The 13,911-nt window shown below is 41.0% G+C and overlaps 1 protein-coding gene across 6 annotated transcripts in view; it reads left to right on the forward strand.

Annotated features, from left to right (window-relative positions):
• The first annotated feature begins 4,789 nt into the window (after nt 1–4,789).
• The window catches only part of ikzf1 (IKAROS family zinc finger 1), a 21,150-nt gene continuing 12,028 nt past the window's right edge, over nt 4,790–13,911 (forward strand). For 2 of the 6 annotated variants that reach the window (XM_015379917.1, XM_015379926.1), the window contains exons 1-3: nt 4,926–5,092; nt 10,141–10,194; nt 10,356–10,469. In XM_015379917.1, coding sequence (XP_015235403.1) covers nt 4,948–5,092; nt 10,141–10,194; nt 10,356–10,469 — 313 coding nt within the window. In that variant the 5' untranslated portion in view covers nt 4,926–4,947. Of the gene's footprint in view, nt 5,093–10,140; nt 10,195–10,355; nt 10,470–13,911 lie in introns of all 6 variants that reach the window. The other 4 variants (XM_015379937.1, XM_015379953.1, XM_015379945.1 and 1 more) reach the window with 4 other exon arrangements.

Here is a 13,911-nt window from a genome sequence, read left to right on the forward strand (position 1 = left end):
AATTGATGCTTTAGTGTGCAGAGGGGAATTTAATTTACTCTGACATCCTCACAGCATAATGCATTCCTAAAGAAAGGGACTTTTTTCACTCTGCAATTGACTTTTTCGATAAATTGGACTATTTAATGTGATTATCAGTGTTGAACGTCTTTGACTTATTAAGGTGTTGAAACCAATTAAGGGTTACATGCTGCCTGTGCTTCCAGATGTGAGACTTTGAATACTGTTTAAAGATCCATGAAATAGGAACCATCCCGAGCCTATTGTTGGCCAGTCGACCGTCACCACTACCTGATGATGTTTTGAGACCAGCTAGGTGATGATATTAATTACAGCGACATGGTTTCCATGAGTCAAAACTCAGGAAACAGAGAGATGAGTTCAGACTGATTGCTTGTGATATGACGCGACCCCGGAAAAAGTGCAGAGATCCAATCTTAGGAGGTTTACAGCGATCAAACAGCAGCATCCTCATTAATGGACATCCTTTTTTCTAATGTGCTGAGTCACATTCCACTGCGAGGCCTGAGTCGTCAGGCCCTCCTACGCTGCAGCACTTTGCACCTTCACATTAGAAAAAGAAACAAAACATTGACCTCCAGAAGCGGAGTGTCGCAGGCCGTGAAGCTTTGAGGAAGTGTTGCTGCAACCCGCACCATGAAGACACGGCAGGCCACAGGGTGCTCCTGCCCAAAGTTCCAGCTTTTGAAACCAACCGCTTGAATGTTGTGCTTCTCAGGAGATAAGGGCAAACTCCCAAGGTGACTCAGCAATCCAGCGAGCACAGCTTCTCCTGAGATAAGAGCGATCTCTGGGGCCACAAGACAGCGGGATACACCAGGAAAAAAACTGTCACAAATGGAGAAAACAGAGTAACTGATGCTTATTTTGCAACATTTATAGTAATTGAGCTATAATTCAGTTCTAATTCTGTTCTAATTTTAATTCAAGCTCTAATTCAGTCAGTGAAGCTACAGTTTCTTGCAAAAGTATCCTTATCCCTGCCCTTTTGCAAATTTACATCAAAAAAGTCTTGAATAACTATTGAATTTAAAGGATGATTGTTAAACTTTTTACTACTTTTTTTTACTACAAACTAACTTTACACGTTGCCTAATCAAAGTCCGAGTTTGTCATTTTAACTCAGCGTAAAAAAACCGTGAAGGTTTCCGATATTCAGTCCAGAGAAGCAGCCAAGAGGCACCCATGGTAACTCTGGAGGAGCTGCAGACATCCACGGGTTTGCTGAAAGAATCTATTGACTCTACAACTATTAGCTGTGAGCCCTGCAGAGAAGAACCTCTGAGCTATCCACCAGCCACTTAGGGGAACAAAGCAAACATTTAGAGTAGATGTCATGGTCTAATCTAATTACTTACAAGCAAAACTGTGGAACAAGGCGGTGGCAGCATCATGCTATGGTGATGCCTTTCTACAGGAGGAAGAAGGAAATCTACAGCTGATTTTAAGATGGATGGAGCTAAAAACCTGAAAGCAAACCTGCTTGAGGATTCCAAAAAAAGTTAAAAAACAACCTCCTGGACTTTGTTTCTAAGTTTGAAGACGTTTCTCTTCCCATCCAGGAAGCTTTTTCAATTCAAAATGTCTGAAATAGCATCAAGTTTAAGGCTTTATAGAGTAGAAGTTGTGATGATAACGGGAAGGAATCAACTCTGTGTGGTTTTATGGTTATTTTACTGTTTTGTTTTTACTACATATGTTATTTTATTGTAATGTCTCATTTTAACTATGTATGCTGTTTTTATTGTACGGTTTTGTTTTAACTATGAATTTTGTAGCACTTTGAGATTTTTTTAAATGTAAAGTGCAATACAAATAAAATGTATTATTATTATTATTATTATTATTATTAAGGAATCAACTCTATCACTGCAATGTAGGTTAACCTATAATTCCTGCTTTCATCGCAAACCCCCACCCCCATACAGGAGGCCGAAACATCTCGCCTATTCAGCCAGGCCAACAGTTTCCCCCTAACGACTCCCCTTTCAGAGGCATAGACCAGTATCAGGCATTGCAGGCTAAAAAAAAAACCCAAACGACTCCCTATTACTAAGGGGTGGATTCGTTCCTCTGGTTCAATTTGCATGTTTTCTGACATTTTGAATTGAAAAAGCTTCCTGGATGGGAAGCGAAACGTCTTCAAACTTGGAAACAAAGTCCAGGAGATTGTTTTTTAAATTCTTCGGAATGACTATGACCTGGATGACTGATAATCTTCACCAGCATGCTGCTGCAGGATGACTGAGGTGGAGATCCACCTTCAAGGATAAAGATCCTGAGGAGATGGATTTAAAATTGTAGAATTTAGCATTTTTATAGCTTTGAACTCAATAATGTAACCAAACATCTGTGGACACCCTGTACTCATTCTAACAGGCTAATTAGGCAGAGCATGATGCAAAACCTCTGACTTCAACAGGTGTTTAAAAGTAAATATGCAAACTGACCATTTACCAACAGCTTTGATGGACATGCAATAAACTCTGGATGTAAAAACATTCCTGCTCCAAAGCCAGATTCTCAGTGTAGCCTTCTAACAAAACAGCAAATGAGGTAAGAATAGCCTAAAAACATGGCTGGCGGGCCGCATGCAGCAGAGGTGGGCACCTAAGGAGACTCAATTTGCAGACAGGAAGTTTGATGCATGATAAAACTCTTGCACAAGTTCTTCCAGGGTTTTTTTAATGATCACATTTGCTGCAACAGACAGAATGTCTGCAGAAATATTAACATGTAAAACTGATGTAGAGTCAAACAGTTGGTTAGAAGAATCCTCTGCAGAAAACCAGAGGGAAAACCACATCTTAGTAAATTAAAGCTTATCAGCCTGATCATCATCTGCAGGACTGACTTATTGCTGATGATGCACTAAAACAAATAAAAGGCAAGTTAAGCCATGTTTTTGGAAATGTTAAATGATTTGGGTTTCATACTGGATTCTGCAAAATAGGTGCATCCCTATATTGATCGGGAAAAATTAACTGTTTTTCATGTATAGAGAAAGAGAAATACAGATTAATTAAACCCAGACTGAAGACAATGGTCTAACTGTGTTAAGTTTAATGGTTATGGATAATAAACTGTTTCTCAGATTAGAACATGATTGATTCAAACATGTTCTTTTATGGCCAGTCAGACAGTCATGCAGTTACTGCAGGACAAAAAGGTTTACTGTGGAAGAACCTGACCGTTCATAGGGGACTGTATCTAAGTATAATAATGGAAAGTTGGGTGGAAGGAAGAAATGTGTTAAACATAATAAACGAGCAGCTGGGGTCTGATCTTTAATATCAGTAACAGTAACACACCCAGAGGCATCCACAACGTGATCTACTACTGTCCCATTCCTCGGTTCAAGGCTATCCTGAACATCAGAATTGTCTGACCTCTCTTTATATTTAACTTAGGGTTTTTATGTTCCTTTACACTCTCTAAGGTCAGCTGATCAGCGGCCATTCAAGGCTCAAAGGGCTTTTGCATTTGCAACTCCTACTCTATGCAGTTAGAACAGAACACGCTGCATGTTAGGCAGACAGCTTTAATGTCTTCTGTTACCTTTCCACAAACCTTGAGGTTTTTTTTGCTTCTTTTCCGTCACAAGTCAGCTGTGTACTTTGTGTTTTTGTCTGATCTATTTTTTTGTATTGATATGTTCAACACTTTGATCAGCAATCTGTTGGGGTTTTTTAAAAATGTGCTTTATAAATAAAATAGATCAAATAGATCATGTCCCAGCATCTGGAAGAAGAGTAGATAGAATCTATTTTAGTTCAGGTCTAGTTGGATGGATGGATGGATGGATGGATGGATGGATGGATGGATGGATGGATGGATGGATGGATGGATGGATGGATGGATAGATAGATAGATGGATGAGGATAGACGGAGGGATGGATGGATAGATGGATGGATGGATGGATGGATAGATGGATGGATGGATGGAGGGATGATGAATGGGTTAATGGATGGATGGATGGACGGACGGACTGATGGATGGATGGATGGATGGAGGGATGATGAATGGGTTAATGGATGGATGGATGGACGGACGGACTGATGGATGGATGGATGGATGGATGGATGGATGGACGGACGGACGGACTGATGGATGGATGGATGGATGAGGATAGACGGAGGGATGGATGGATCGATCAATAGATGGATAAGGATAGACAGATGGAGAATGGATGGATGGACGGACAGACGGACTGATGGACGGACGGACGGATGGATCGATGGATGGATGGATGGACGGACAGATGGATGGATGGATTATGAATGGGTTAATGCATGGATGGACGGGTGGATGGATGGATGGATGGATGGACGGACGGATGGATGGATGGTCTAATAATATTTCACAAACAGAGTTTTTGTTCCATCAGAAATGAGTAACTATCATCTACCTTAACAGACAGAAAGCTTTTAAAATATTTAACTCTGTATCAAATCTAAATATTATGAATCCCCTGAATTGAAAATATTAAAATAGATCATCAATGATAATGTAAAACAGAATGATTGAACTCTAAGGGTCATGGAGGGACAGTCTGAGGGATGAAATATTTAAGAGAGAGAGAGAGAAAAAAAACTCATTATAAGGTAAAGAAAACACTTGAGTTAATTTCATGGACTAGTTCAGCGCCAGAACAGGTGACAGAAGGGGAGCTGTCCAATATGCAGGCGTGGAGTGGCCCCCATCAACTCCCTCTGTGTGAATGAAATAAATAAACAATGAATGGTCCACTCTCCCCGCTCGCAGCATCCCATCTCATGCATGGCTGCCAGTGATGGTCTGCTGGGTGTCAGCTTTTATTGGCACGGCACAAAGCAAGTGCCAAGGGTTCGGTGGGCTCAACTCCCCGCCGCAGAGCGTGGATAAAAGCAGAGCAAAATGCCTCAGCCGAGCTCAGAGGCATAGACATGTTGGGCTGGAACGAGGAAGTGCAGTGGAGAGGGGAGGGACTCAGGGCGCAGCTCCATGGGGCCGCCGCGGCGCTGCGACCTTCTGCACATGGAGCCGGGGAGAGTTGGAAGAACTTCATTCTGCAAACTCAAGGAATAGCAGGTAAAGTGACATCCACCCAACTTTCCGGCTTTACGCTGAACTCACAGACCTTTTAGCTGATAAACCAGTAAATATGGCTCAATGCGCTCTAAAAGAAATTAGGGAAACATTTGCGTCTGACTGGAAAAATAAGACCCTCCTGTGAGTTTGGCTGCAGGTGCGCCTCAGCATCAGATCCCGGCTCATGCGTCTCGGTTTCTTCATTCCTTCTGATTTTAAAACGAACTATCTTACTAAATAACATTTTAAAACCGAATTTTAAGTTTTTCTTTTTACTTTTATTTTCCGCGTCATTTGCCAAAATTTTATAGGAAGTAGTGGAAATGTTCCCCTTTTTTCCATGGGCCTTTTTTCGATTGGGAATGTGGATAAATGAGAATATTTCAAGATATAAATGATTTGTTTTTATATAATAACTTAAATATCGTGTTTGTGGTTTGGTTTTTGAAGCGCTTAGCGTTTCCTTATCATTTTAACGCGTTTAACTGCTCTGCCTTTTAGCGGCACCTGTTGAAACAGATGCGTAAAGTTCAGATAGTCCAACAGAACATTTCTGAGGCTCAATGTAACCCTCAGATCAGCTTTTATGCTTTTTTTACGATAAAAAAATAATAATGATAAAAACTAATTAATGAGGGGTCGATGGACTAAACTTTTTCTTCCTTAAACAGGAAATTAATCTGCACCGAGGCGCGCGGGGTATAAAAAACGCGCTCCGCGCTATTTAATAATCAATGAATCCGATCATTTTCCAAAACCTCAAGGCTTTTTTATGTGCGTCTGTTCTAAAATGAACCGCAGTTTCAGTTGATTACTTACACGTCTGTGTAGAGGGAAGAAGAACGCATGTATAGGAGGACTGACGGAACTTTTTAACACTTCTGCCTCTGAGGTGAAAGGCTGTTCATCGACACTCCAAAAAGGAAATACATTTTTTTTCTTCTTCTTCTTTTAAACTCTTAGAAAGAAACTTCAACTCCTGCAGAAGTTTGAACTTAATATCTGATTTGAACAAAAATGAAAATTAAATTAAAATATATATATATATATATATATATATATATATATATATATATATATATATATATATATATATATATATATATATATATATATTTTTTTTTACTTACCTTTCTCCTTTATTTATGATTATAAATCTAAGTGCAGCTAAAAAAATACGGTTTTGAATTCCAAAGAAAGAAAACTAAACTATAGTCCACTTTATATAATCCATGATATGTGAAATAATCTATTCTGGTCAGGAGTATGATGGCATGGATTAAACAGAGAATTAAAAATAAGTGTGAAGTGAAAGGCAGTACCTGCTCAAATGGGGCTTTTGCAAAGCTCACATGGAAAGTGAAGTGCTCAAAGTGCTGCAACATCTCTCTGCAGATACATCATCTTTCTTGTCAAGAAGAAGAAGAGAGTCCATAGTGTGTGTGTGTGTGTGTGTTGGGGTGAGAATGTGTGTGTGTGCGTTTGGGTGGAGAAAGACAGACAGTTATTAAAATGATTGTACTGTCTGAATAGCAGAGTATTGAAGTGTGTCAGATGCAAATGAAGGAAACTTCTCCTCAGTGCACCTTTCCTTACCCCCTCCACCCCTCGATGGGCTCCCAGAACACATCTGCTAACACTATCTACCCACTTCCACCCATACATTTCATGAATTACTGATGAGAATCTCCATGTATATGTGAACAAAGGTGGCTGTGCAACATGTTGCCTCGTAGCTGATGATTGGTAAAAGTCTAAAAAAAAGCCTCCAAAGGTGAAATATTAATAATTGACATATTTTTATCAATTTCCTTGGACTGTGTTAAAAAAGTTTAAGCAATTTTTATGTTTTATACACATTTGAAATGTTTTTTACGGTGGTAACCTTTTTTTTCCTGAAACCTTTAAGTCGTACACTGCAAAAAAGAAAAATCTCAATAAGTTATTTTTTCTTAAAATAAGTGTGTTTTTCCTTGATTTGAGGAGGTAAGTAAGACACTTTGCCAATGGAACAAGACAATTTCCTTTTAAAATATGAAAAAACAATTTTATCGTCTTATTTCAAGTAAATATTATCTAACTATCTTATTTTAAGAGTAAAAATACTCATTCCATTGGCAAATCATCTTATTTACCTGCTCAAATTAAGGCTAAATATACTTAATTTAAGCCATTTTTTACTTATTTCTGGATTGTTTTTGCAGTGTAGCGCCTGGAATTTTATTCTGTTTCATGACTCTAAGTCAGGAAACGTGAATTCAATTAAGATATTTTTCACTCTTCTATTGGTTTTAAACAAAAAAAGAAATACATATATAGATATGTATATGTAAATCCCAGAGTTTTATCTCCAAAGAAGCCAGTTTTGAAGCTTCCTCCTGAGTATCCACACTATGCTCTGGCGTGGTCCTCAGTATCTGTTAACGGTTTTGTTGTTTTCTCATCTCCACCCTGCTCCCTGGTGTAGCTTTTGCACCCTGCTATGAGCAGACGCCTCAACACCCCCCCCCCACCAAAGCACCTCACATCAACACACACAAGAAAACACACAGGAGGAAGACCGAGAATTCTGTCAACCCACAAGCCTCTTCCTGCATCTCCCCACTTAACAAACTACGACCCAAACTGTTCCAGTCCCACTCCTCTCTGTGTCAGAAGTCTTCTTGATGACTTCCACCCCACAGCACAAAGGTTCCACTTGCCCCCACCTTTTTTTTTTTACATTTTATTTTAACACTCCACCAACACACTCAGTTTGTTTCAGTTTTCTGCGAGAGCGTTTAAAATAAAACACGCCGATTTTGTATTATCAGTATTTTGAAAGAAGACAAAGGCGGGATAGAGGACCGTCACTGTGCAGCAAAGTGCTTTTTAAAAAAAAGCTGAAGTACAAATGGCACAGTAGAGAAATAAATTTAGAACGAGACAAAAATGTCTGTCACATGTAAAGAGTGAAAACAGCGTGAAAATAGAGCCGCTGGTCGAGCTGAAGAGCTACTTCCTGATTGTTCTACCCGGCACCTAACTTTCCAAACACAGAGACAGGCGGGTTGTGGTTGTAAATGTAGGAACTCCCTCTTTTTTTAGATTTCTTTATTTTACTCAAGCTAACCCCATAAAGCCCCCACCCCCTTAAATTCGCACCCAGAAAAAAAACAAGGACATACAAGGCATGCTTTAGCTTCTTCAGTCCCTCAATCTCCAAACTCCAGATGCTGAGAAGCTGAGCAGCAGAGCTGGAGCTCAACACGCAACACCCTGAGCAAATCATCCGCACCGCTGACCTTTGCCCCCCCCTCCTCCTCTGTCCTTCTTCCTCTTGCTCTCACACTTGCATCCTGGGCGTCTGTTGGCATCTGTGAGCGTGGAGCTCCCGACTTGACTCCGCAGAATGTTGAGCGTTGCGACAGATTAGGCCTTTTCCCTTCCCACTGTTTGTTCCAAGTGTGATGAGCCATCTGTCAGTAAAACAGGAAGGCCTAGGTTCCCCTTCTCCCTTGGGCTTGGTTCGCTATTTTCGGGAGCTTCACTTCTCCCTGTGTGGCTGCTTGGACCGGGCAGCCGCCCCACTGCAGGCTTCTTGAAGTGGCGGAGCCCAGGGCCGAGGCTGTCGGGCCCATCTGCTGCAGGCTTGAGGGCCATCCATTATTAATGGGGCCACGAGCATTGGTGACTCCTCAGATACTCAGCCCTGGCCAGAGGATCGCTTCTGGATCGCTTCTTCTCGCTAAAAAAATTAATAAATAAAGAGAACTCCTCCATCCTTCGGCCTGCTTTTCTGTTTAACAAAGTATTCACAAAATTTGAGCTTTCTTTACGACCACAAACCTAAGTTTGTTTTAAAGGGACAGATTTAATTTGTACAGAAAACACCTAAGAATTAAAAACCTGCTCGAGTCAAATGTCTTTTAGATGGGGCTGTTTTTTCCCCCCTGATTCTCCAGAACGGCTTGAGCAAAGTCAGATTGTTTGGAGAGAATCTAAAGAACTATCGCAGCCCCAGCTGTAAATTTAGGGTCGTAAAGTCCCAAATGTTTCGATGCAGCTCCGTCCATCTTCCTATCAACACCCCAACTGCTTGATCACAAAAAAAAAAGCGATTCTACAGCATGATGCTTCCACCTCCATATTTTTCTATTTAGACATAAAACTTTCCATGTTTCCTTTTGATAAAACCCCACAGCATGATGCTGCAACCGCCTTGTTTCACCATCAGGATGTTTGTTGCGTTCCCTGCATGTCTTTTGACAATCAGCAAACTGGAAAAAATGTCATCTTCTCCTCTCTATAAAATCCTGATCTATAGCGTGTGTTGTTCATTATCCTGTCTCCTAGTAGATCAGTGTACTGTAGCTCCTCCAAAGTCACCATGCCTCTCTTGGCCACCAATTGGTGATGAATTAGACTCCATCAGAGTAAAAGTGGTCGAATACAGAAGCAGTTTTGCTCCTAAGGTTGCTGGATAGCATAAAATCCTAATCAAATGGATAGAAGTTTGTAGTGTGACAAAACACACCTCCTCCTTTGACTTTAGATGATCTTTCTCTCGCTCTCGATGTGTCCCTCCTTTTTTTACTCCTTGATTCTGATGGCGTCTGTGCTCGGGCCGCGCGCTCAGCGATGCATGCTCAGTAAATTAGAGAGAACACGAGCGTCGATCAGCCGGGCACGGCGGTCGCCCGCATCCCCGGTGACCCCGAGGCCAGTTAATTTTCTGCTTAATTTTGCGGCAGTCAGTTTGCATTTTTGGATGATTACGTGGCAGGAAATTAACAATAAATAACAAATGTGGTCTGAAAGCCCATTCCCGGCGAAGGCGTCCCACCGGCGGGGCCCCTGTGAGCAGGAGCCGGGGCTGCGCTCCAGCTCAGCCTCTCTGTCAGGCTTATAATGAAAACGTCTGTAATTCTTTGTAATCTAATGTAGGGGACAGCGGCTGTGACAAGACTTATCCTGCTGAGCTGATGGAGTCACACCCTCAACTCCTCTAAAGCTGCTTCTAATGTTGAACTTGATTGAACTTATTCGCATCTACATTTCCTCTCTAGAGTACTTGCACCGCATGGAGACCGAAGAGGCCCAAGAAATCGCCCAGATGCCAGGTAAATTCTTCCCTACCTCATGATTGAAATGTAGAGCGCACACAGTCCAAACAATAGGCCCACAAACAGCCTCTTTGCATCAACCGGAGGTAATTTATCTTCTCCTGAGAGAGGCTTGTCGAGGGGTTGCGTGGTGAGTGACGGGTGTGTGTCTCCACCAGGCAGGGAGAGCCCCCCTGCAAACGAAGCGTCTGAAGAGCCAGAGGAGCCCATGGCTGTCCCCGAGGACCTGTCAGCTAGCTCCGCCCACCAGCAGAACAACCGTGGAGACAAAGGTACGAGGCAGCATCTCACCAGCAGCCCACCCAGATCAGCTCTGATGCTCATAAACATTTACAATAAACAGATCTTCAGGGAACTTAAAAAGTGCGCACACCCGTTCCAAAACAAAGAGACCATCATGAGTCATTTCAAACCTGTTATACACCTTTCATACAGCATTTATCTTCTATAATCAAACCAGAAAAACACAAAAATGATGCAAAATGTAAAATAGGCCAGCAGGAATTAATGTTTCCATTGCATAAGTTTGCACGCCCTCAACTAATCATTTGTTGACGCACCTTTTGATTCAGTTGCTTCGTTAAAACTGAAGTGAATCCACAGATTCTTCTCCCAATGCTGAAGGGTTAAACGTGTTGCTTCAGGTAACAGTGATGCAGACAAATAATCTTTTTAGTAGACACCAAAAGACTCTGGGTTTAAAACTGTTTGGAATCGTCTCAAACTGCATCCAGTAGCCCCAGAGCATGATGCTACTGCTTCCGTGTTTCGATGTGTTGATCAGGTGTCGTTTGGTTCATCTGATATTAACACATTCTGGCACTAAGATTAGTTTGCTTTCTTTGATATTTCAGCTTCTTAATTCAGATTTATTGATCTGGTAGGACTATTTCTGCACAGAAAACAACCAAAGTTTAATAAATGCCTAAAGAAATCCCATCTAAATGGCTTAATTGATGTTAGGAGTGAAGTCAATAAAACATCAATGCTGCAACTGAATCAAAACATCAATTCTCTTGTTTTTAATTTAAATAAAAGAGATTATATAACAAAAAGGTGATTCAGGTTTGAAATTTAACTCCCATGGTTTCATTTTTCCTACCTTCGCTTTTTATTAGGGTTGTGTAGACTTTTCAGAGCCTGTGTCTGTGTGTGTGTGAAGAGCCGTCAAATGAAGCAGCAACCAAACAGGAGCAAAAAAATAAATAAATGAATAAAACTGCAGCAACATCCATGTCCGTATTCCCAGTGCATCCAAACCAAACTCCGACAGTTAGGCGAAAATGTCAGGATCAAAAGCAAAACACACATAGAGATGTTTATTTAACTTTACCACATGTTCATCCATCGGGAGTACAGCCCAAACCCCCTGGAAAAGACATTTAAAGCTGCAAAGAGACACATTTAGGTCATTGGCAGGAAAGGTGGAGGAAATAGAAACGTCTTTGATCCATGGCATGTCACTAATAACCCGAATCTTAAGGAATACTTAATGTGGCCTTGATTTGAGTTGGTGAACATCAAGCAGGGGAATTTGATGGTGAAAATGAGGAGGAAGCAAGCTCAAGTCTCCCAACATGGGTGGTGTGAGAAAGAGCAAGAAATAGTCATCGTTCGTTGGTTTTTTAAAGATGTAAGGATGAAAAAATTATGGATTAAAGGTGTAGATTTTGTAGGTTAAACTGTCCAGGCTTTGAAGGAAAATTTATGTTGGGTAAATAAAAAAAACACTGTGTTCATCGTGACAAAAAAAGGCCGGTCACGTGCTTCTGTGCAGCGTTCCACATATCCAGATAACGGCAAAGATTAGCAGCTCGCAGTCAAAAATAAGATGCGAGAGGAAACTGAAATAGGATGTGTAAGAGTTTCCTAAGAAGAACTTGCCATCAGACAGTTTCAACACTCCTGGAGATAAAGAGTTTAGGAGCAGGGCCAAAGCCGAAAGAGATCAGCACATCACTACACCACAGAGGTCACACACCTGCACGCACACACACACATTTATACATGCTTACTAACAAAGGCTTTCTCTTTGACTTTACCGGTGAGGTGTCAGGAAGGGAGCTTGACTCAGGCAGGAAATCTCCATGTGCTTCTTAACCAGATCTTCATCTAAAGTGTTTGCTTAAAAATATTTTGAAAAAGCACCTATTATAAAATGTTTAGCTCCAAGTGTAGAGCAAAAAAGTTGCAGTCTGGGCTAAGTCCTTTTTTTAATTAATTTGAATTACCTGCATGTGTGCGTATCTCTGCACAAGGAGGGGGGAGAAAGAAGGGAAGTGCAAGTATCTGGTACATCTATGCATCGCTGCCTCTGTGATAAAAGCCAGAATGAGTTAAAATTATCGCCCTTGCTCATGTGCTGCTCAGTTCTCTTTAGTAAAAAAGAAAAAAAAAAAACGGCAAATAGCAGGGGGACTATATGTGGGACACAGAACCTCAAAGTATCGAAAGCTCTAAACCTCAAAAACCCAGGTTGTTTCCTGCTGCAGAATAACTATTCACAGCTCAGGAATCGACTTTGTCGGACCATAGTCACAGCGCTGTAGACAACCATCACCAGCGTGGAGAGAAAATAGGTTTGAAGGTCAAACTGAAGCCATTTTTGGATCCGTTTATAATCATGGAGAAACACTGGGTTGAAGTCACAAGCGTGCAAGCTGACCTTCCCGCTGATTTTTTTTTTTCTTTCACTTTCTGTGATTCAGATGGAGCCTTTTGCTATTTCAGAGACATGAGACTGAGAGGGAGACTAGTTCCCGAAAACATGGCTGCGAGTTTCTTTTTTTTTCTCCTATGTGAGGGGAAAAAGTAGGCTGTATTTAGTGTTCCTGCAAGTTGTGCTGAATGTGTTGCAGGCGTGGTTTGACACTTGTGGTTCCACTACCTTGCACACAAAGTTATTTTCAGGCTCTGAGAGAAGCAGAGAAACAGCGACTTCCAGCAGGCGACCCGTCATCCTCCATCCACGCTAAGCTGCTAACGTCACTCCCAGCTCGATTCGTTTTACTCCTCAGTAATCTCGTATGTCAGGCTGTTGAGTTTTTATCGTTACCTTTTGTGTTTATCTACAATGCGATGCGACACCTGCTTCCCAAAATGAAAAATCAGGATGTGTGATCATGACAAACATAAAATAAAAGCTTTCTTCCTATTCCATATTTAGTCACAACTTCCTCATATCCATGAGATCTGTGCAGCTGCCCAGAGTTGAAGGTTCCCTTCTCTATCCGCTTCATGGCTTAAACATTTCAACTGCTTTTTTTTGCCTTAGGGGTAGTCGAGTTTATACGTGCATGTTGCACTTTATATGACAAAAAGCTCAATTTTCAGTTATGAAATATCAAAAGGGATAAAGTTATGAAGTGTTTCAGCACCATGAAATCTTGCTGTTCATGCATTTCATTTGGCCTGAATAGTGAACATCTGCGAACAGCAATGCCATGCACAGACTTTGAGCCATTTCTGATGGTGAACATGCTTTGATTTAAAGCATTTTATCACTAGCTTCAACGTATGAGTGTAACATGTTTCATGTTGCATGCAGTCCTAAAAGAATACCTAATTATTACAAAGCATAATGTAAAGATTAAAACAATGATTATGCATCCTGGGTCATGATAAAACAGGGATTTCACTGGAAAAAAATCTCAATATAGATCAGTTATTTTTACCTCAAAATTGCATTTATTCTTGAATTGAGAAGGTAAAAGA

This window comes from Cyprinodon variegatus, unplaced genomic scaffold (genome assembly GCF_000732505.1).
Source record: "Cyprinodon variegatus isolate N-32 unplaced genomic scaffold, C_variegatus-1.0 Scaffold11, whole genome shotgun sequence".
NCBI classification, from domain to species: domain Eukaryota; kingdom Metazoa; phylum Chordata; class Actinopteri; order Cyprinodontiformes; family Cyprinodontidae; genus Cyprinodon; species Cyprinodon variegatus.